Raw genomic sequence first — 24,762 nt, forward strand, 5'->3', positions numbered from 1 at the left:
TCCTGTTCTCTCCTTACGATATTGACTCACTTCGAGGTCAAAATAATCCTAATAAACAATGGCCTTTTATTTGGGTAACCTTGTAGACCATCCCATCATTTATTCAGAGCCACGTTTAAAAATATGTCCCTAACATTTTCCTTGAGAGGTCCATAAAACCTCCCTTGCGGGGTCCCTAATAACTCCTTTGCGAGGTCCCTAACACCTCCCTTGCGGGGTTTCTAACACCTCCTTTGTGAGGTCCCTAACACTTCCCTTGCAGGGTTCTAACACCTCCTTTGTGAAGTCACTACCACCTCCCTTGCGGGGTCCCTAACACCTCCTCTATGAGGTCCCTAACACCTCCCTTGCGGGGTCCCTAACACCTCCTTTGTGAGGTCCCTAACACCTCCATTGCGGGGTCCCTAAAACCTCATTTGCGAGGTCCCTAACACCTCCCTTGTGAGGTCCCTAACACCTCCCTTGCGGGATCCCTAACACCTCCTTTGTGAGGTCCCTAACACCTCCTTTGTGAGGTCCCTAACACCTCCTTTGTGAGGTCCCTAAAGCATAAATGCGAGTCCATCCAAAGCATAGGTGCATTATTAGGTCTTGAGTGAGTTCAGTAGGTTGGCATTAATGACCGGGTTGAACTTAATAAAGACAAGGAACAGTGGTGTTCAGGAGGACCTTCCTCTCCGGCCCCTCTATCCTCATGTTCAGGGTCAGTTCTCACCACACCCTGAGTGCTTGTGGTTAACACTGATCCCCTCCCATGCTCTGTCTCTCATTCAAAACATCCAATGGTGCGATTTTGCGGGGCACAAAGACGATCTGGACAAATGCCCCTTTGTCTAGCCCACACAAATCATGTATTATTAGTTCACGTAAGGTCAAAGTTGATTGCATTTTCTGCTTAGTTCTCATTAAACAGCTATTGCATTATTTAATTTCCCACAATCGAATTAGGATGGAGGGAGGGGGGGCGTGGGGGTAATTAATATATCTACAGCAAAAGCTTTTGAAAAGCGGTTTGCAAATTTAGCCCGCAAATGTACTTCATGTGCACTTCAAAAACTTTAGCAGAGAGATACTAAAGGTTGGTGGAAGGAGAAAGGATGCGACCGGTGTTGATTTTTCTCTCCAGTCTGCACATTATAGGCCAGGCAGGGTTGTGTTTAGCAACTCTGATAGAGGAATCAATGAAAGATGATTCACAACACGAGCAGTAAATATCGCCCTGGTCGACATGAAACTGGGCAATTTTTTGTGAGCTGTCAGCTTTCCTCCCTCACTCAGGGAGCCGATGATAAATCAAAACAATGGGGGAGCAGCCTGAGCTTACCAGATTCAGACAGCCATGACAGGCCAGCTAATAGTTCCCGCTCATTTCATCCACCCTGACATTTGGTGCAAAATGGACCAATTGTTTTCAATTCTCTTACCTCTATCAGTCAGATCTCATTCTGCTCTGAGCGCAAACTTAGATGGTCAGAAAGCCTATTGTTTTGCTAATTGTTTCTAAATGAAAACAGGCTAGGTTAAAAACCCACAGTCGATAAGAAGCATTGAGGATTTCAAATAAGATTTGAGGTTTAGCTATGGAGTTAGAGAGTGAGGGATAATTTCATTATGTACTGTAAGTAACTGTATTCAGCCAGACTTTAACCAATGTAAACACTGAACCTACCCCTAAATATAGAGAAATGGCTAGACGGAACAAGAAGATCCTATCTCTTAACTGCATCAACTAGATGGCACACGAAGATCTTATCTCTAAACTGTCTTTGGAATTGACAAGATTACGCAAATATTTTTATATGTTTACTAACCATGTAAAATGACAAAGAAATCCAGGTATAAGCTTTATATGAACTAAAGTAGAACAATACTACGGTATATAGCCTATGTTTTATGATGATAGTAGCAATTTTGTCCATATTAATAGAACAAAAAACCTAATAAAACATTTGGATTTTGGTTGGGAGGGTATCAACTGATTTGCTGATTGGTTGATTTGCATAATGTTATCACAATGTTAGTTTGTTGCATTAAAAACCAAACAAACACTCATTTATGAAGACAGAGATTATTTGTAAAATCCAATTAAAATTCAAAAGACATCATGAGGACATTCTATTGACAAAAGCATAATCTAAGGAAGCATACACTAATTAATTCACCTGCATTTACAAACCTGATTCCAAAAAAGTTGGGACACTGTACAAATTGGATTTCAAATTGGATTTCATGAGAGCTACACATTCCAAAAAGTTGGGACAGGTAGCAATAAGAGGCCGGAAAAGATACATGTACAGATAAGGAACAGCTGGAGGACCAATTTGCAACTTAGTATGTCAATTGTCAACATGATTGGGTATAAAAAGAGCCTCTCAGAGTGGCAGTGTCCCTCAGAAGTCAAGATGGGCAGAGGATCACCAATTCCCCCAATGCTCGGGCGAAAAATAGTGGAGCAATATCAGAAAGGAGTTTCTCAGAGAAAAATTGCAGAGTTTGAAGTTATCATCATCTACAGTGCATAATATCATCCAAAGATTCAGAGAATCTTGTCTCCTCAGTGCCCAGATGTTTGCAGTCTGTTATAAAAAGAAGAGGGGATGCCACACAGTGGTAAACATGGCCTTGTCCCAACTTTTTTGAGATGTGTTGATGCCATGAAATTTAAAATCAACTTATTTTTCCCTTAAAGTGATACATTTCCTCAGTTTAAACATTTGATATGTCATCTATGTTGTATTCTGAATTAAATATTGCATTCTGTTTTTATTCACAATTGTACAGTGTCCCAACTTTTTTGGAATCGGGTTTGTATTAGAAATGTTTCTTTATCACACATTTTTAAACGTATAACCAAATAAGCTTCTCAAAACAATAATGGTAATTTACTGATTCCATTTTTTGCATTATCAATTGTATTGTTTCATGCTTCTCAATATAAACACTGATGGTATTCAGTCTGCTTTTTACTATATTTTTTAATACCACTACTTCCATTAACATCTAGTCATGAAACAAAAAACATTAAAAAGGTAAGTTTTTTGGATGTCATTAAAAAAAAAAATCAGTTCATAAAATTGTATCCTTTACCCAGGATACAGAAAAGACATCTCTTCACTCATCGCCTAAAGCGCCTCCATGTTTCAGGTGTGACATCAGCTAGATTGAAGTAGCATTACACAACCAATTCTCTCAGCGTCACCCGACTTAAACCGACGTATTCCCCTTTGGAACCACTGAGCCTACAATAACATCACCCCGAAGATGACAATAAAGAGGATCCATTTAGTCCCAGACCAGCGGTCATCTCAAGGGTCAGTCAGGCTAAGGAATAAAGACGGGCTTTCAAGACTGCAGACACAGACACAGCGGTTACCCATAAGCCAGCGCTCTGCTGGGCTGAGCAGCATTGTGCTCCACGGACGGAGAGGATAAGAGAATCATGTGGCAAGAGATGGTCATTTGGTGATTTAAGGGCTGGTTAACATCAGGGAGGTTTACAATTCAGTTTCTTCACAACATGTGAAGTTGTAGCTGCTAATGCTTGTTTAATCTAGTAATCTTGGGTAATCTTTTGTGTGGAGGCCAGGAAAAGCTATAGCCATTTACTGATGATGGCAGGGACACCATAGGGACATTCTGAGCCTTCACATTGTATTGTAGCACCCTGTAGCTGAATAAGCTTCTTTAATCTCACAACAACATGTTTATCGAAGGAATGTGCCATAAAAGACCTCAATTCAACCTATAGGTACGGTTTTCAACATGCATTTATAACTCCAGGGTGCTTGTTTTCTGTTGCCTGTCTGTCTATATCTCTGTCAGTTTCTTTGTCTCTCTCGATTTCTCTGTCTTACTATGTGTCTGTATGTCGGTCTCATATCTGTCAGGCTCTCTCACTGTCTGTCTGTGAGAGGCACTTCACCATAGTTCTGGATAGGCTTATCTCTGGCAGGGAAGAACATACAGGCAGCCCTCTCATTGACACAGCTAGATTCATAAGAACATCAACATACCTTCCAATCATCCAATTTACAGTACTTTCTAATTAATGCCATTTAAAGAGAAGCAAAAACAAGAAAGCAGGCAGGGAAGAGGATGGCTGTAGATGCCTTAGCTCTCAGGTGTCCCTGTGAACAGCCTTTTTTGTCGTCTACGACAGGAACAGAACAGGCTAATTGATTTAAGGGAGAAAATCATGTTACTCCATTTTCTTGTAATTGCATCTCCTGCTACATGACTAAAGAAGAACAGTTTTATTTATCTCTCACCTCAACCCTACCAAACGTTTAGAAATGTATGAAATTTTTTATGTAACATTGCTGCTCCTCTTATTTTAAACAGTATGTGCATTTGTCTATTATCTAGAATAAAAAAGCTTTTAATTTTACTTAAAATCATTTTCTACCTATACATTACAGCAGCTGTTCTTGCAGCTATAACTACATGTTGAATTTATACAGCTGCCTGGGGTAGATGGGGCAGGCTTCCAACCACTTCTGTTTGTGTAGTTGGACCAATTTAGGTTGTATATGATGAGCACACTAGAGGAACTTGAAGCTTTTGACTCTATCTACTGGGACTGCATTGATTGGCAGTTGAGGGGTGTTTTCAGTTGTTTAAAACCAAATTTAAACCTTGAACAAATCTCCTACTTTACCATCACCAAAGCACCCCCCGACCATCCCATTGCCTCCACCATGCTTGACAGATAGCAGCAAGTGTTGCTTCAGCACCTTTTAATTTGGTCTGCATCTCACAAATGTTCTTCTGTCTGATCTGAACACCCCTAACTAAGTCCGTACATAACCCTTTTTTCAATCTTCCTGTGTCCAGGGTCTATGTTCTTTCTTCCATCTCAATCTTTTCTTTTTATTTGCCAGTCAGATTTATGGATTTTTCATTGAAACTCCTGGAGTTGCTTCTTCACTGTGTATGTTGAGACTGGTGTTTTGCGGGTCCTATTTAATTAAACTGCCAGCTGAAGACCTGTGAGGCATCTGTTTCTCAAACTTGACACTCCATTGTATTTGTGCTCTTGCTCAGCTGTGCACCCAGTCCTCTTTCTTTTCTGGTTAGAGACAGATTGGGCTGTTCTGTGAAGGGAGAAGTACACAGCATTGTAAGAACTCTCAATTTTTTGGCAAACTGTTGCAATGGAACTGCCTTCATTTCTCAGAACAAGAATAGACTTTGAGTTTCTGAGGAAAGTTCTTGGTTTCTGGCAATTTTGATCCTGTAATTGAACCCAAAATTGCTGATGCTCAGAATACTCAACTAGTCTAAAGAACGCCAGTTTTATTGCTTTTTTGATCAGCACAACTGTTTTCAGCTGTGCTAACATAAATGCAAAAGGGTTTTGTAATGATCAACTAACCATTTTAAATGATAAACTTGAACTAGCAAACACAATGTACCATTGGTCACAGGACTGATGGCTGCTGAGAGTGGCGTTGTTAGGCCTGGGTCGTCCGGGGCTATAGCATCCAGATCTTTTATGAATAGCCCCAGATCTCAAATTGACCAAAATATTAATACTAAAAAAGTCCCTGATCTATTCATCAATAATTCCAATCGCACATTATGATAATCTTTGCGTGTTGGCCGCTACAATGCGCTTAGCAATTTTCTTGTAGCATGTACATTCAGAACCCTGTACTTTCTGTCCGGGGAGGGGGGAAGGGCTGAGCCCTGAATGTACTGTGATCCTAGCAATGCCTCTGGTTGCTGATAATGGGGCTCTATACGCCTATGTAGATAGTCCATAAAAAATCTGCTGTTTTCAGGTGCAAAAGTCATTTACAACATTAACAATCTCCACACTGTATTTCTGATCAATCTGATTTGATTTTAATGGACAAAAAATTGCTCTTTTTTTAAAAACATGATCATTTCTTTCTGACCCCAAACTTTTGAACGGTAGTATAGGTTGGAGCTTCAAAGCCCTTAATTCTGCTCTGTGGACAAATCTATTGTTAGGGCGGAAACACAAGCATCTTGTCATTACATCCTTTGACTCTGACAGAACAGACAAAGAAGATCTTCTGAGCCCCAGGACGGTCCATTGACTTTGTGCTGTTAAAATTAATATGTTAAAATCATCCAGGGTCATTGTTGCAGTGCCCCCTCAAAGCAAATATGAAAAAAAGTACTGGGGGTACAGCCCTTTTGAAGCGGAGAGTACAAATCGCTAAAACAATCCTGTAGTCTTAAAAAAATAAAAACATTTTTTTTTAATTAAACAGTTAAGCTGACTTAAGCACCTAATTAGCCTTTAATATTTGGTAAATAGAGACTGTCAGACGGCCCCCCAGACTTTTCATAATGTGGTTTTGGCCCAGAACTAGCACAACTAATTTACTAATCAAGGGCTTTATGATTCACTTGCAAGCTGAATCAGGTGTGCTAGCATTGAAATACTTCAATGAAAAAGTAGACTGAAACCATATTTCTTCCCCAAGAAAAATGTATATTGACTCTATATATTGAAGGCTACATGTATTCTACAGAAAGTACAACATTATTTTTACAAAAACCAGGTCAAATGTTACAGACACAAACCAACTTATATACCAACATCAAGCTTGAGGTAATAGTTCGGCACACATATACCTCTGACGTTAAAATGGCTGTAATATTTAATTTATATATGAATCATTAAAGTGCGGTGCTGTGGCTATTATGCATTCCTTTTCTAGCAGGATAAAACAGCCTTCAGATGTGGTAGCAGGACTTTGAAGTCTTGCCTCAGAAGCAGACCAACTCTTACAGGAAGTGCCTCGCTCATGTTTTAAACATACGTGCCGTGGTGCATGGGACTAACAAAGGTGAGCATTTTGGATGGGCCCCCAAGATGGGACGGTAAATAGCCAGCCAGGAATTTCAGCAGTGAGAAAAAGCTAAAGCAGAAAATAGAAATCCACAGTATATATTCACACACATTCATACACACAGACAAAAACGTGTGCATGTGCACACAAACATAAACACAGAGAGAGAGTGAGTGAGGATTAAGATTAAGCTGAACAACCACTTGGGGAACTCCAACTTCCTTCCCATTAAACCATCCTGTGCACTAAACATGGCTACTCAGAACAAAAGTATACTAAACATGCACTATAAATTTGACTGCTGATTTGACCAGAAAATCTAAAGAATTAAACACAACAGCTCTCCCTAATGCGGTAACCTAAGGGTATCAGCTTAAGGATAACCCAACAATAATAAAATAATGACTGTTCAGGCCACAGGAAAAAAAATTGACTGGAGAGGGCTGATAATGTCTGATAACGGACGGTATTGGACAGATATTGAACGGAAGCTCAATGTGACGGATGGAAGACTTTTGCCCATCAGCCGAAGTGATGATGCTTAAGCATCGTAGTGGACAGGGGGGTGTTAACAAGTACAGCACCCCTACTTCCCAGGGCTACACATTCAGGCCCAGAGAGGTGTATACAGTGGGGCAAAAAAGTATTTAGTCAGCCACCAATTGTGCAAGTTCTCGCACTTAAAAAGATGAGAGAGGCCTGTAATTTTCATCATAGGTACACTTCAACTATGAGAGACAAAATGAGAAGAATAAATCCAGAAAAACACATTGTAGGATTTTTAAATTAATTTATTGGTAAATTATGGTGGAAAATAAGTATTTGGTCAATAACAAAAGTTAATCTCAAACTTTGTTATATACCCTTTGTCGGCAATGACAGAGGTCAAACGTTTTCTGTAAGTCTTCACAAGGTTTTAACACACTGTTGCTGGCATTTTGGCCCATTCCTCCATGCAGATCTCCTCTAGAGCAGTGATGTTATGGGGCTGTCGCTGGGCAACACAGACTTTCAACTCCCTCCAAAGATTTTCTATGGGGTTGAGATCTGGTGACTGGCTAGGCCACTCCAGGACCTTGAAATGCTTCTTATGAAGCCACTCCTTCGTTGCCCAGGCAGTGTGTTTGGGATCATTGTCATGCTGAAAGACCCAGCCATGTTTCATCTTCAATGCCCTTGCTGATAGGAAGGAGGTTTTCACTCAAAATCTCACGATACATGGTCCCATTCATTCTTTCCTTTACACGGATCAGCCGTCCTGGTCCCTTTGCAGCCCCAAAGCATGATGATTCCACCTCCATGCTTCACGGTTGGTATGGTGTTCTTTGGATGCAACTCAGCATTCTTTCTCCTCCAAACACAACGAGTTGAGTTTTTACCAAAAAGTTATATTTTGGTTTCATCTGACCATATGACATTCTCCCAATCCTCTTCTGGACCATCCAAATGCTCTCTAGCAAACCTCAGACTGGCCTGGACACGTCTGGCACTGCAGGATTTGAGTCCCTGGCGGCGTAGTGTGTTACTGATGGTAGCCTTTGTTACTTTGGTCCCAGCTCTCTGCAGGTCATTCACGAGGTCCCCCTGTGTGGTTCTGGGATTTTTGTTCACCGTTCTTGTGATCATTTTGACCCCACGGGGTGAGATCTTGCGTGGAGCCCTGGATTGAGGGAGATTATCAGTGTATGTCTTCCATTTTCTTATAATTGCTCCCACAGTTGATTTCTTCACACCAAGCTGCTTACCTATTGCAGTCTTCCCAGCCTGGTGCAGGTCTACAATTTTGTTTCTGGTGTCCTTTGACAGCTCTTTGGTCTTGGCCATAGTGGAGTTTGGAGTGTGACTGTTTCAGGTTGTGGACAGGTGTCTTTAATACTGATAACAAGTTCCAACAGGTGCCATTAATACAGGTAATGTATTAAAAGAAGAAGTTACAGATTTGTGAGAGCCAGAAATCTTGCTGGTTTGTAGGTGACCAAATACTTATTTTACCGATGAATTTACCAATAAATTCATTAAAAATCCTACAATGGGATTTTTTGGATTTTATCTTTCTCATTTTGTCTCTCATAGTTGAAGTGTACCTATGATGAAAATTACAGGCCTCTCTCATCTTTTTAAGTGGGAGAACATCCACAATTGGTGGCTGACTAAATACTTTGCCCCACTGTACATCACAATGCCCTCCATCTGAAAGGTCACAACGTTACGCAGCCTTACTACACTGAAACATGACCTACATCCAGCCTTTCAGTTGTAAGTCAGCCGTGCACTCCGAAGAGCATGTGCTTGCTATCTGCATTTGAAATGTAATCATTATAATGCAATTTGCCCCTTATTGCATTCGCTGTACTTAAATTCAGGTCTGAAAGGTTTACTTAACTGTGTCTCAAGATATTAGGCTGTTTAATCATTGTACTGTAAGTATTTATAAAAATGACTTAGCAAGTAGTAGCAAGGATTGGGCAATAGCGACACAAAGACAAAACATTTCCCAAATATTATGCAGAGAAGGTTTTTCTAAAAACTTTATCCGCCTCATCCAATCAATCTCTGTCCTCGTATAGAAGCGGTTCTATTAGATTTTAGTAAATTCTCTAGTTGTGTTTTTTTTGTGGATTAAATATGTCCCACTTCCAGTTTGCCACCCTCAGATGTTTCTGGTAGAGAGAGTTTCTGGTCAGCACACTGACTTCTGAATGACCTGCCAAAGGCTTTCATAGGAACATCTCTCAGTGACAGAGGGTTAAAACAGTGACCTCACGCGTGCTGTGAGTTTCTGTGTGTGTGTGTGCGTGTGTGTATATGTGTCTGTTCGCAGTAAGGGATTGCAGGGGAAGTGAGTGTCAGTAAGATAACCTGAGAGGAATGTGCTGATCAGAGCTGGAAGGGTTTCAGGCAGGAAAGTGTGGATCAGAACAACTGCCATCCGCATTTCTCCTGCCATAAGGCCTTTTGCTACCCAGTGCACAGGGTTGCAACAAGTGGGTTACCCACATGCACATGTGCACGCACACACACACACACACACAAAGGAAGCAGCCCTACTCTCCAAAAAACTGATGTGTCATGCCTTCCTTTCCGGCCTACGTTAGTTTCAGCAAAGCTCAGGAAGCGAACACAGTCCTCTCTTCTTCACGTTTTGGTGTGGGGGGGGGGGGGGGGGGTCAGGCAGGCAGTACCCCAGATCTTTCTTCCTCTGTCGCCCTGAGTTGCTTCTGCAGGGGGTGGCCGTCACTCTCGGAGCCATGAGTCGATGCTGTGTGGTCAAAGTGATTACCCTGACGGAGATCCAGGTGCTGCCGGTATGTGCCAGGGAAAGAGGGGATAAACAGGGAAAATGGGAGAGAGGAGAGGAAGTGAGTGGGGAAGAGGGTCTCTACACAGCCTGAATACTGTGTGCATGCAGGTTCACTTTCAGGTATTCTAGACTCTTGTGAAGTGCATCATATTAGTTAATGGTTTGCATAATGTGTGTGTGTGTGTGTAAATATATATATATATATATCGTGGGGTTTTAGAATGCTGTTTTCTGTGTGTGATCTATGAACTACACATTTTCTATGTACTCTTGCACGCTAACCTACAAACATCTCTCCAGATAACGTGATCTTATCGACTGATGTTCCGAACAGGATTACACAGTGAGAAATCTTGTTTCTGTGAATCTTTAGTTTTGTCTGTGTGATAGTCTGTGTTCTCACCATGCAGTCTCAGCTACGTGGTCACATATATTTACTGGTTAGCTGGCTCAGTAAATGTAAATGAACCATGACTGAGAACATATCTGTCATGGTCCATACCAGACTCTATCTGCATCTCTAATCTATAGCACAGAGCATTATAGTAACTTGGTGATAGTCCACCATGCTTCACACTTAATGTAAGTCAACAGAACACTAGAAAAGTTGGGATTCAAAGTAAAGAATAATCTCACCGTTTCAAGGTTCTAAGGTATTGCCCAAAATTGCCAAACAGCATGTCTAACTGTTTTTAACAACCCAAAGTTTCATAATCAAAATTTTTCTGAAGTGAAAAAAGAACTTGGGTAAGACTGAAACTGAGTGAAGCAACAGCTGGCCATTTAGAGAATGGTAGCTACCTGCGAGTTCTGTGACAGACAGCAGCATGCGTCATTACAGACCATATGTTTTCACTGAGTTCACAGAGAAAGTAGCCAACAAGTATCGCTGTACAGTACGGGCTGAGGTAAATATTTGTCAGTTTGTCACAATTGAAAGTAGATTACAATCTTTAGTTTTTAATTTGTTAATTAAAAATGTTATTAATGTAAAGGTTATATCAAAGTACTTTAGGACTCTCTTGGTTGCTGTTGATATGAGAATGTATATGGATACGAAAATGACTTGATCACAGCTTTTGACTAGCTACGATTAGATGTATATTTATCTTGTTTAATTTGATATACTCTGCTTCCCATTCGACTTCCTTTTATTATAACTGCCAGAATAGTATTTCAGGAACATGATGCACTTTCTTAATCAATCACGGCTGTTTTGTGTGAAATAATGGTGGGATGCTTTACATCAGATAACGAGATGGAGCATAAACTTTAACTGTCGGTGCCAGAGAGTTTAATCTGTCAGATGACTGTGTTTTTCTCTCCTCTGCCTGTGCGACATTCCTCATTTTAGTGGCTTAAGTAGCTAAAATGAAGTTATCAGGTAAACACAGCAGAAGTTCTAACGGGAATTGAACCTCTCATGGATGTCCTCCCCACAGGCCATTACAAAAAAACAACAACTAAAAAAACAACAAATCAATGCTCAGATTCAACCATAAGCCAACTGCATGGGGAGCACAAAATATGATTAGCTGAGGCCTGCTGTTATGAATACTGCTTTAAGATGCCAGTCAAATACTATGGAGAGTATTTAACTACATTTATTGTATAGAGGGACAGAATGTACGATGGATCAAATAACACAAAAGTTACTTGGGTCTATTTTTTTTTCAAATAGGAGATGACTATTATTAGTTTTTACCAAACCCATAGAGGACTTGTATCCTTTCATTGCAGCAAAGCCACAAAACAGAAGGGACTCCATCAGTTCTAATGAGAAGAATAGAAAAGAAACGCAGTCTACTCCATTTACTAGTGTCAAAGTCATTTACGAACATCTACATCTCTGATTCTCCAGTTAGATGTCTTATTATTCTATGCCGGTTTTTGTTAGTTTTCGGCCGTGTCCTGTCTTCATGCACAGTCTGGTCATTGTTGCACGGTGTATAAGCGACAGAAGAGCTATTACTTGGTGGAATCAAATCAGAGGCCCCCTAATGCCTTAATAGGCGTGTCTCCTGCTGCCTGTACAGTAAAGACAAGGCAAGTATGTCAAGGACGGCCTCCATCTCCTCAGACAACAAGCTGAGTGTAGTGCGCTGGCAGCCATCCCATCCGCTGTGGAAAAATGTTGATTAAGTAACAAATGGTATCTTGTTCAGCCCTTAGCTGCCAGTGTTGGGACTCGGCCTGTCTCTTCATTGGTGACAAGTTCAGTATTGTCGCTGGTCCATTCTGAACAGGGCTGGTTTTCTACATGACCTATGTGGAAAGACGGACGACAGCACTGGCTGACTTTCTGTTGCCCAAAAATGTAGGCTCTATACAATTGCAATGTGCATAGTCTGTATCTGTGGTTTAATTTGTGTCTGTGAGAATTCAGGTGCGTTTAGTACTTCTTTTCCCTGCTAATGTTTTGGTGTCCAAACAGTAGTTAAAAGCGTGGGACATCCTTCCTCTGAGAAATGCCCAGCCATGCCACATTGCTTCTTATCTGTTTACTCGTGTGACCAGGGACTCTAATCAGCATGTAATAGGTGAACCCTTCTTTGACTACTGACCTTAGTCAAGCTGTAGGTTCCCGGTCCGCCACAAGGAGAGGCTAGAGTGCAATGAGACAAGAGCCCTTGAGCCTTTCAGCCTCCCCTAACCCTGGAGCCTTTCATTTACATCAGCTGTAACACTACCTGGTATTGAAACTGGGGTGTAGTGGCACCAAAACTATGATGTAGATTCTTAGACTTCTTTTTTTAAGCATCTCAATATATTTTTGCTGGACCTCGTAAGTGGAGACGGACAAGAAGAGTGAATGTCTCTTACTGAGTGATTGACTACCCCTTATGTAGTGGTTAGACGCAGACCTGCCACCAATATGTCCCACGATCGATTCTCGTTAAAGCAAATTAAGCAATAGGATTTGTTCCGGATAGATTAAAACTTTTGCTAGATTACAACCTTCAGTAGCTGTGTTATAGTAAGCCTAAAATAAAACTGTTTATATTGCGACTACTTCTGGTGGATTTTCGAAGTACTCATCCGTGCATGCATTTTTGGGGTAATCTAGGCTAGATCAAAGCCCCTTTGGTCAGCAAAAGAGGAGGGGTTTCCAAGATTCTCTTGTATTTTCACTTGACAAAAAAAGTCAGTTATCGTAACCTATATTGATAGATATTGAATCAATGTAATTCACTAATGAAAGAAAAAAAACTTTTGGCAGTGTAAAGTTCATATTCAATCTCGCTAGCAATTGCTCAGTTCTTATATTGTTAGTCAGTTTAACAAAATGCTTAATGATGTCTAGCGAAATATTCAAACTTGGCTTGATGTTAATGCGTGACATAATGATAATGTCAAGATGCCATACCGACAGTAGGGAATTGTATAGCACTGTGGTGTACAGGTTAAAGACACAGCCACTTCTGTGGGAGACATGGGTTCGAATCCAGTGAAGGCAACAATATCTATCACTATTAATTGCGGGCCGGCTGAACTAGGCTTGCCCGGTTCCTTTTCTGGTTACTAGTGAGAAAAGGGAAGCAAATGGTTACACATGAATTACTTCGGTTTTGGTCTGGACTAATGTCCATGTAAAGCAAGATGACAAGGATAACAACTTTACAAATGTAGCACAAAAGTTAGCTTAATTTGCCAAAAATATAAAGTAGTAGCTAACAAGTAAAAAACTAAATGTTTCATCTCAATAATGAGCAGATTTTCCAAGTGCATAGCTCAACTCAGATCTTTCATTCAGGGCATGCGTGAATCGAAGTGCATGCGTGCGCCTCAGTTGACAAATCGTAGCGGCACACATACATTTAGGTGCACAATGACATTTATGAGTTATCAAATTCATAATACTTCAATTCTCTAGACGCAACAACACCTACATTCAAATTCCACTGAGGGAGTAAAATGGGTGGGACTATGGACCCCTGGAGATGCTTGTTGGCGTAGACTACCTGCAAACGCTCACTGACACATTCTAGCCTGCCAGCTTTGTGATTGGTTGAAACAGATACCTGCTTAAAGATGTTTTTTTCCAAGGATTGCCAAAAGAGTCATTGAAATCAGTCCCCAGTCACTACTGTTGCGTAATATAGGGATTGTGTTTACCAAGTTTTTGATTGTGCGAGACAAAAGACTAAGATAGCTACTGCAAGGATCTTTCCCCTTCATGTCAAGTGGTACATTTAGAAACTCTCACATACCGTGGAAATTCATTGATAGTGGAAATTAAAACCCTAACCTATTGCGTTCAGTTGAGAATCAACCTTTTAGAGATGCTGCCTGAAATACTTAACCAACTGTAACCCAATGAAGAAAACTATTACAATGAGTCCCTTTATAGCCCTAGACAAAAGAGGGACATATTTTTAGACAAGAAGAGGATTACCGCTTAAAAATAGGCTTATAATAACTACAGTACTAAAACAAGCCCTCAAAGTGGTACATTTCGGGTTATTCTTTGAGTAATTGACATGAGACAATGAAAGGTCGGGTAGGGGAGGGGTCATGGTAGAAATGACCATCCAAAGTTATTTAAAAACCACAGAAGAACAAGAAAGAACCAATTGTACTAGAACCAACTACAAGACCCCTGAAGGAGATCTTAGAGACTCCAGACTAGGGGTCGATGGTGGTTGGCTGGTGGGCGGTGCCGTTGAATTAGTCGAGATATAGTCAAAAGCCATAGGCAGATTTCCTGTTGAGAATTAAACCTGGGGGGGTAATCTGATGAGTCTCTGTTTGAAGTGATTATCACGGAGGGAAACATAAAGGGATAGCACGGCTTCTTGCCTAATTAGCTCATTTAGTGACAGAGTCTTGAGAAAGTTTATAAATACACTGGCTGAGGACAGGAGAGGACAGTCCTTATATCAGCTCATCAGGATAGCCACCGGAGAGTAGCATCTTAACTCCAACCCTACGACTACTTTGAGCTTCACTAGAGCTAGCAGACCAGACCTGAAAACAGCTGTCTCTCTTTGACCGATGAGAATGCCACACTTCACTGACTGTAGCTACTACAAGATGCGAGACGGAGCCCGGGTTTCCAATGTAAGGATTTCATATTTACATAGCAGCAGTATGCTCCATTGAAGTTATCTTAGAGACTTTGTAGATATCATAATCATTGGTTGTATTTCTGTGGCGTGTACTTACTGATTCTGGAGCATTTTGGGCATAGCCATTTGAAGGACATGATACTAAATTGGGACATTTTTGTTGCACCTACCTTAACAACTATGCCATTGCGGTCAATTATCAACTTAGTGGCGGTTTAATGTTGATTGGTCCACGATGGGTTTGAGGACGTCTTGTTTTCATCTGTGAAACATGACTGGGTATGATGGATGACCGTTCCAGCATGACTCACAGCAGTGGTTCCTCTTAGACGGCTCTGAGCGATCACTTGCTGCACGTCCGTCTGACATCCTGACACTTGATCCCCATCTGCATTGTAACCCTGTTGTCTCGCTCATTAACTGATCTTAGGTCTGTATGGAACAGGTCCCGGGTCACCTGGAGCCCTCCAAGTTCCATCTGCACCCGGGCCAGGATCAGCAGGTCAAGCAGTACCTGACGCTGGGTTCCAAGCTGGCCGGGGGACAGGGGGGTCACCTTCACCCCCAGGGAGGGCAGCCGCTGGGCACCGTACCTGTGATGAGGAACGGCCACGTGGCCTCGGTCAGTGACGGAAGCACCCCCAGCAGCCCGGTCACTCTGCTGAGTCTGGCGGGCTCCCACGACAGTGAGGTGACTTTTCACTTCTCATCATTCAGGGTTCGTTCAGGTCGGTGATTATTCGGGAGAGAAATTATTGGAAAATGAAGAGGCTTTGTAACACAATGAGAGATGTGACTGAGTCTTACAAGTCTCCGCCGAGCGATGTTTGGGCCATGCTGTTGTGTAAACAGCTCAGGGCTTTCTGGTGATCCTGATTCTCTTTTGAAATGATTGTCAATAACTTCAGACATTCTGTTAGGGATGGATTAATTTTTTTAAGGAGGGCACTGGTTTGATAACATTCCCAAACGGCTGCCCTCGTCCAGAATGGGGATTAAGTAATGTCTGCTATCAGACAGGGACCTTAACTGTCCTTAACTATCTGCAGTGTCTACATCTGAGATTATGCAAAAATAAACTTCATTTTGAATTACAACAAGTGCATTTCATCAGCTAGCATCATATATATTCTTGGTCAGCTAGCATTACCTTTTGTTGGACAGGTATAGTATTGAGAATTGACTTGAACTGAGGCTGCTATCAGTGGCACAATATAATATTATGACTGTTTTCTTTCAGTTTCCAATGGATGAAGTTATTGATGATTTGATTAACCTGGAATCCGGGTTTAATGATGGGGGCTTGGATTGCATGGAGTCCGGCATCATAATGCAAAACAATGTAAGTGTAAATATTCATATACATTTTTCTTTGCAAATATTCAAAGGAAAAACATTTTAATCACAAAAGTCGGGTGAAAACAAAAAATATTCAACCGTGCAATTAATATTAAAATGTTCCTGTGTGTGTAGACTGTTGTTGACACAATTATTTTATCCTGATGTGATTTAAGCAAGATCATTGATCTTCTTGATACTCATCAACAGCAGATTTGACTACTCTGGGTAGTCAAATTAAGCATTAAAGTTAAGTTGCTTAACTAACTGCTTTATCAAACTTAAAAGGAGCCGTGAGAACGTCTAGGAACTTCCTCTACCAAACATTAACTTTCAGGCTTCACTTGCTTGGGAAAAAAGGAGCTGGCTTTGTGTGAGGTCAGATTAAGTCCACTGATGAGTCAAAGTTCATTTCACCAGGGTTGAGGGCTTAAAGCATTGCTGGCATTTCTCAAGCGGCCCAACAATACAGATTAATCTGCAAGTGATGTCATTACATGTCCACAGAGTGAGAATAATGTGCTAATTAGTGAAAACAAAGTATTTCATTCTTTTACATTACTGAAAGCCCTGTATGGTTATTGGTCACTTCCAGTGAGGTTGGGCTAGGAGGGTAGAGAGAGAATAGCAAGACTCTGCAAAATATCAACAACCGAAAAAAGACCTTATTCAGACTAGGCATTCCATTAGGCGAAGAATGCGTGCATGGCAGTAGAGAGATGTGTTTTCCGTACAAACTAGGTCCAGAGTGGAATTTGAAAACTTTGTGCCCATGCTTGGACAGATTACAGCTACACCTGAATCCAAAACACAAATATAAAAGGCACTGCAGGAAATGTCCACACTGCAATTCCAAATGGAGACATTGACGAGAGGCCAATCAAACCAACTGAGTGAGAGACAAACACAGAGAGACACAGTCAGACAAATTGAGAGAAAGGGTGAAAGACGAAGACAGAGAGACACAGAGTGAGAGAGACTACGTTTCTGCCTCTGTGTGTATTTGGGGGGTACGACAAAAAGGGAGAGGAGCGATTCAGAGCAAGGCAGTGAGGCATCGGATTGGGTTAATGCCTACACTCCCGATGGGCTTGTTCAGAAATGATAGCGCGCTTAAATGGATCAATTCATTCTAATTAGTCATACAGTACGATGCATCATGTCAACATGTCCCGACGACACAGATGGGAACGGATTGAAGTGATTACCAGGCAAGCAGTCAGGGGACTGTTGCAATCTTTCATTTTGATAAGCATTCCCTCCCCCCTCCCAATCACCCCCTTCGTTCAAGATAATGAGAGCGGGAGAGAGAAAGCCACCTACTCGCGAAGCAAAGCAACTGCAAATATGGAAAATGTCCACAGTTCCTTCTTTTTCTCTTTCCCTCCCATAACTTGACCTCTATTCTTATCCTTCTCTGTGCTTTTCTATGAACAGAATATCATCACATGCAGTGATAGATTGGCTTTACACAGCTTGTGGCATCTCCGCAGACTTTTGTAAGATTCCCAGAAATACAGAGCTCGCTTCAATTTGATACGCATGTGTGTCATAATAATATCTCCCCCAAAAAAATCTGCATTCCAACCGAGTCACTGAAAGACCCTGTAGTTATCACGCTTGTTGGGAAAATATATATGTCTATTCTCTCACAGTAGGCAAGCGGCATAGAAAAACAGTTTGGTCTCTGTTTGGGTGGGTTATGACCCCGGCTTTGATTCCTTGGGGGGCTATTTTGAACACACAGACGCCTCTGTGTTCTGGGGCTCTTATGATGAGTAGCTTTAATGGCTTGGTGATATCAGTACTACTAGGCTGGTAAACATGGGTACCAAGGTACAGAGCCAGGTCATACACCAGGAGAAGGGCCAATGAGAGGTCCGTGTTAAGGATGGGTCCCTGGAGGGCCCCTAGACTCTCCTTACGGACCAAACAAAGCGATGCCCTGAGGGCCGTGAAGCAACAGGACAACCGACTTCCTTTCGCCTGACCACCCCAGAAGCCTTTCAAACGCCTGTTGCTATTTCACTGCTTTCACTTGAACCAAAGTTAATTGTTTTTTGGAAGTAGCAATGATTTCATAACCCGGGCAGGGGGGTCCTGGGGTATGAGCAATGTTCTCACTGTGTATTCAACCATGACCTGACCCCTGCCCTCCTGCACTCTCTTCCCCAGGGTTCCCTGAGCAGCAGCATGCTGGATGTCTATGGGGGTGAACCAGGTATGACCACAGCCCCTCACGGCCGAATGAAACCCAACTCATGCCCCACTAAACTCACTACTGTAAAAAGGGAATTCACAGGTACGGACACACACCATAGTGCTGAATCCGATCAGATCTAGCCAGTGCATGATCACTTTGGAGATATTTCAAAAGGACAGCATTGTGAAAATCAAACACATACTGTATTTGAAACATAACATCCTAGATAGCACATTCCTGAAAAGTCTCAACAGTTTGCCATTAACACTCATTTCGAATTAATCCAGCATTTCTAAAAGTGTATGACAATAGGAAACAACACTGAGACCTTTTTCCTCTGACTAAAATGAATAAAGCTTTGTAGATAGCCTTTCGGAATTCAGCATTTTCTATTCAAAGATCTGGTGATCGGATTAACCAAACCTGGGCCTTCCAGTTTGATTAAGTTTTTCCTACTGTCTATTACTGACCAATGGGAGACCTCTCAGTCTAATAATGACCAATGGGAGACCTTCCTGACCAATGAACTCTTCATACTGTCCATAACTGCCAAAGAGAGCCTGATTAGTGTAGAGGTCCGTAGAATCTGGCGTGTGTATACCTAGAAAAGCCCACCTCTTTAGCTCAGATGTGTACTGCATTAACCCAATACAAACGAGTTAATGATTAACGGAACCGGCATAGCAAAATCAGTATCCTTAGACGCAGTTAGAGTCTCCTCTCTGCTTATAAAGCTGTATTCCATGCCAGAATTATGACAGTTCAGAACTTGTCACGCTGAGTTTTTGCAGTAGCACAAGTTCACAGTTTAGCTGTATCAAGTCCAGTGAAGAAGAAAGTTGCCCAGGATAAATGTGTTAACAAGTAGTAAGCCAAGTGTTTGGTTCCAACCGTATCACTCACATACCAAATTATCAAGGGCCTCAGTTAACAGTCTATAGAGAAACGTCATGTATTATTTAGTGTTTTAAAGCCGAACACAAAGCACTTCTTTGAGACATTTTTTTTTTTTCTCATGAATGTCATGCATCAAGTAAAGCTAATTGATTTAGGAAATAGAAAGGATGCCATAAGAACTCTTCACTGCAACGAGAATTTAACTAGATTACGATATTTTTCATATAAGTGTGCTGACGGACAATGTGCAGTTACACCGAGTTCTAAATGACCTTATTGAATCAACAGAGACGAATTGAGAAATCCAGTCGCAGGTTCCAATTATATAATTTGGGAGAAATGTGAATATGATTGCTGTAGCATGCCTTCTTCCCCCTTGGGTAGATGAGCAAATTTGTTAAACAGACTTAATTGCCAGGCTGAGCGGCTTAAAACGGGGACACTCAGGCTTTTTTACAATGAACCAAAGAAGAAGAGATGCATGTAGGCCGAGGCGAGCTGAGAGCGGGGATAAATCCACCCCTTTCAGTGGATACGTGTTTGTGTGGGAAAGAGTTCAGCGGTGCTGGTGGTTGACACGGATGATCTCTGCTCTCAGTTTGACCTCCACTACCACCCCAGAAATAACCGGGGCAGGTTTATTTTCAGACTTGATTGTACTTGTGCTATTTTAATCAAGCTGTTTCTCCATGTGTTGCCCACAGAACATGAAACAAGAGTGATGGCCAAAGAGCGACAGAAGAAGGACAACCACAATTTGAGTAAGAGCTGACCCCATTCAATACGGAGCTACCTTCTGAATATTCCTTTGGGGCACCAAAGTAACTTCACTTTTTTCCATTCTCCCTTCCCTCTCGGTAACTTTCTGACCAGTTGAAAGAAGACGAAGGTACAACATCAACTACAGAATTAAAGAACTTGGAACAATGATACCGAAGTCAAATGACCCGTGAGTCATCTAGTGTTTTTCTATTTTATCAATCCCTATGATCAAGTCTATTACTTTGAGAAAAATGCCCAGATGTCTGGCTGCTGCTGCAAAGCATATCACTTTCCAAGCACATCCAGCTAAATGTTGTTAATTGAATTCTAACATATACTGGGGAGCACATTTTGCTCCTATTTTGAGGGTGTACTTGAGTAGCTATTGTAGTCTCCATGATTTGCTAAAGAAGTGAGTCTGTGTCCCCTCTGGACTCTCAACTACAGACTAGAGCTCAGAGCAATAAAAAAAAAGAAAATGAAGATGGGGTCAACCCAAAGAGGGCTACCACCCATTTAAATCAAAGTTTGAGTACAATTGGCCCACTAAGATGAACTACAGAAGCTGGAATTGGAATCCGACTGGCCCGACCGCAATTGAACTTTTGATAGAAATTAAATGGAAGGTTACCGTTGTCGCCTTGCCATTAAGACAAGATAAAGAAGATTATTAGCTGTGGAGCAGACCAACGTCTTACCCCAAAGAAAAGAACCGTTCTCAACGTATTCCTTCTTTTTTAAAGTAATGGTATCAGGGAATGGGTAGTGCACTCTTGGCCTCTTCCAAAGTCCAATTCCCTCCCCACACGCCTTGCCTCTTTTGCGACGCCTATTTTTACTTGAGGATTAATTTTACCATGCAAGGGGTTCCAGAATGGACTCTTCGCAGATACACTTAACTATTCTATTAAAATTCCCATTCAAAGACTGGATGTAATGTCCGAGAGTGAATAATTGGCCATGTAAATCACCATTTCTTATTCATATATAAAAAATGAGTCCCTGTGTGGGCTCTCTTTTTTTGGGGGTTGCACAGAACATTCCGCTGACGCGGGGAATAAAAGGTTATCTTGTACATCCCTCTGCCGTAGCGACATGCGCTGGAACAAAGGCACCATTCTGAAGGCATCTGTGGAGTACATCAAGTGGCTGCAGAAAGAGCAGCAGCACGCCCGAGAGCTGGAGAACAGGCAGAAGAAGCTGGAGCAGGTCAACAGAAGACTGCTGCTCAGGATCCAGGTATGGGCTACCCCAAAGACAGTCGCATAACCCCCCCCTCCTCAAACGACTTTACCATCCTCAGCAACATGCCAGTGCACACTGACCCCCCCACACATAACTAAGTGCTCTCTCCCTAGCACCCCCTTGTTTCCCTAAAACTCCCTCATCGTCCCTTTCCTCTTGAACAAGCTCTGGCCCTTATCTACTTAATAAAAAGGGGCGACAGACCCCGGCTCCATATACCAGGGAGGAATCGGGTCAGAATTTGATTATGAGTCCCAATAACACAGAGAGACATGAGTCCCCCCCCCCACCGTAATGATCTGTTAAAACAAGGCAGACGGTTGTTAACATGAAGGCAGAGCCTAGCAGACAGTGAAGATATTACCACCAGTCCTAAGCCACTGAGACATTGCAATTGTGCCAGTTTAATCAGCTTCCTCACTGCCATGGCCGCAGCTCTAGCACTCACACAGAACTTGGGAGTCGAGGACAACTTTTCACTGAGATGAGGGTTGAGCTTTCAACTCTCACTGCACAGGAAAAACTGCCCATTGTGATCGTAACGGACGGCGAGAACAACACATACAGCTCACTCAAAACTTTCCATTTCAACTTTTTTGGAAAGGAAAGAAAAAGGTGCAGTGGTCTCTTCATTTTTTTCCAGACCTGTATTAAACACTAACTTGGCACATTCTTTTTTTCTGTCCATAATGGTAGAATGTAGGCACATACCACTGGGTGATTTAAAGGTTGAATGTAAATATGAATGTGGACGGTGCTAACAAAAGCAATTCTCAGAAAGCTAGCTTCACTGATGGTAGAAAGCTAGCTTCACTGATGGTAGAAAGCTAGTTTCACTGATGGTAGAAAGCTAGCTTCACTGATGGTAGAAAGCTAGCTTCACTGATGGTAGAAAGCTAGCTTCACTGATTGCTAACACACTGTAGGTGATCGATAGCCTTGTCACAACCACAGAAACATCTTGGCTAATAAAAATCCCCTAGAAAGACAGATTCTAACTGTCTTTCAGTGGTATCTCTCAGGTTACGTGGGAACGGCGATGCTTCAAACTCTACTTTATTTGAGCTATACGACATGGCAGTTAAACCATTATTTAAGGTAGATTGACAAGACAGTCCATATTGCTGCTACTCTTACAGCGTCTCCTGTGGGAAACATATTGCTCCCCTGATGTTATCTGATTGATGAGGTTTGGTCATTGGCTCCTTCCTGTCATGTTTATAACACAAACCCCTGAGGGCCCAGGCCAACTCCTGAGAGGGACGGTCTGGAGAAACACAACCTGGTCCCCAGGCTATTGCACACAGCACATTTGAAAGAAAGTGTCTGGGAACGAGATTAGCAGACACATGGAGGGCTATATTAAACGGATTGGCCTCTAATACATTAGAGTGCTATTTAAAGTCGATCCATTATCATCAATTAGACTATCAGGGATGTGTGTGTGTGTGTGTGTAAAGCTTGCCAACTCATACTGAGCCCATTCTGAGAATAGTCATCAACTTTATCTTCAAAACTTCCATTAATGTGGGTTTGAGAATGAACATGTACTGACCCTTGGTCCTTTTCTTCTGGTTCCAGGAACTGGAGATCCAGGCCCTTGCTCACGGTCTCCCCAACATGGCCACTTCCCTAGGTACTGTCGAGCTTTCCTCCCACCTCCTCAAACAGCAGCAGCAGCAGCATCAGCCCCAGGCTTCCCAGCCGGAGGAGACCCAAAAGGGTCCCCAGCCACCCATGTACCAGGAAGAGGTGAACGGGGAGTACCTCCAGAGGACCTCCATGCCAGCCATGGCCCCCGGTGCTACTGAACAGGGTCCGGGGGCGGTCGACGGCTCCACCACCTTCTCCGACCCGCTGTCTCACTTCACAGACTTCTTCAGCGCCACCCTCAAAGAGGAGCAACGCTTGGACGAGATTCTCATGGAGGACCCACTCTCGCCGTTTTGCCACCGAACCCGTTGCTCTCCCGCCGGTTCGCCCGCCACTTCCAAGGACTCCAGCCAAAGGAGGCAGCTTCAGCTCCGATGACGAAAACCTATGAACCCTGACACCTTTGGTGACTCCATGTTAAAGGACGTACAAGCAGTTGGTCACCCAAAACCAGTCGCTGCAGGGATTTGTTTTAGCCCAGAACCAAAAACACACCCGATTCAAAATTATCACTTCAAATCATCGAAAGCTTGATTAGTGGGCACGGGTGTGTTAGTGCTGGTTCAGAGCAAAAGCCTGGGGCTCTCTAGGCCCAGGGTTAGTGACCATGGGGCGCTCCTGCTTTTTACAAACTTTGGTCTAGACGTGCACTTCTGCCTTGCGGAATCAGACTCATGAGAAAAAGGGAGATAAAGAATAGGTCCATAATGATCAGAAAATATTGTTTCACAGTGTACTGAACACAGCAGGTGTATACCACTTAAAAAAGACTACTACAATATATCGTGCCTTTGCAATATGCCAAAAAGAAGTACCCTTTTCAGAGGTGTAATACTATATGTATTGTATAAAAATACTTTAACTCACTGAGATTTATTGACTTAACAAGAGACTGTTACTGGTGGTTCCCGCTTCCAGAAAACAAATGCAAGTGATGCATCCAAAAAAAACTAACACATCTATTGTTCGTGATAAATGTATTTTTACAAAAGTTTAATGTATTTATGTGTTTAAAACCATGTATTCCTAAAACATTTCAGTATCTAACGTTATCTTTTTTTATTCATATTCAGGGGTTGGGAACGTATAATAAACCCCGTTTTGATAGACCACGACTTGATCTTTTCATTATAATCACAAATGTTTTTACCACATAACCAATACTGAAACTCATACTTTATATATACATTTTTTATATATAATGCACCCAACTGAACGATTTAAAAGAAATACATTTCTATAAACATTATCTAAAACATAATAAAATGATGAAGAGTCTTATTAACTTTCTTTCTTATCTCATCCAACATGAGCTGTTCAGCTACAAACCAGGATTGTGACAGAAGGGTTGAATATGTCTTTCAGGAAGGCTAGACCAACGAGTCTGAACTGATGAACCAGGGTCTATGCAGGGACTGCATGTGAACAAAGGTGAGTGCGGGCAAGAAGAGAGTTTCACCTAGGCTG

At 42.0% G+C, this 24,762-nt stretch overlaps 1 protein-coding gene across 12 annotated transcripts in view; it reads left to right on the forward strand.

The window, feature by feature from the left end:
- tfec (transcription factor EC) overlaps positions 1-24,404 on the forward strand; it is a 55,226-nt gene extending 30,822 nt beyond the window's left edge. For 2 of the 12 annotated variants that reach the window (XM_010898247.4, XM_010898249.3), the window contains exons 3-9: positions 15,643-15,888; positions 16,438-16,539; positions 18,711-18,837; positions 20,340-20,396; positions 20,509-20,584; positions 21,489-21,636; positions 23,224-24,404. In XM_010898247.4, coding sequence (XP_010896549.2) covers positions 15,643-15,888; positions 16,438-16,539; positions 18,711-18,837; positions 20,340-20,396; positions 20,509-20,584; positions 21,489-21,636; positions 23,224-23,673 — 1,206 coding nt within the window. In that variant the 3' untranslated portion in view covers positions 23,674-24,404. The other 10 variants (XM_010898255.3, XM_010898256.3, XM_010898253.4 and 7 more) reach the window with 10 other exon arrangements.
- The last annotated feature ends 358 nt before the right edge of the window (positions 24,405-24,762 follow it).

This window comes from Esox lucius, chromosome 23 (genome assembly GCF_011004845.1).
Source record: "Esox lucius isolate fEsoLuc1 chromosome 23, fEsoLuc1.pri, whole genome shotgun sequence".
Lineage (NCBI taxonomy): Eukaryota > Metazoa > Chordata > Actinopteri > Esociformes > Esocidae > Esox > Esox lucius.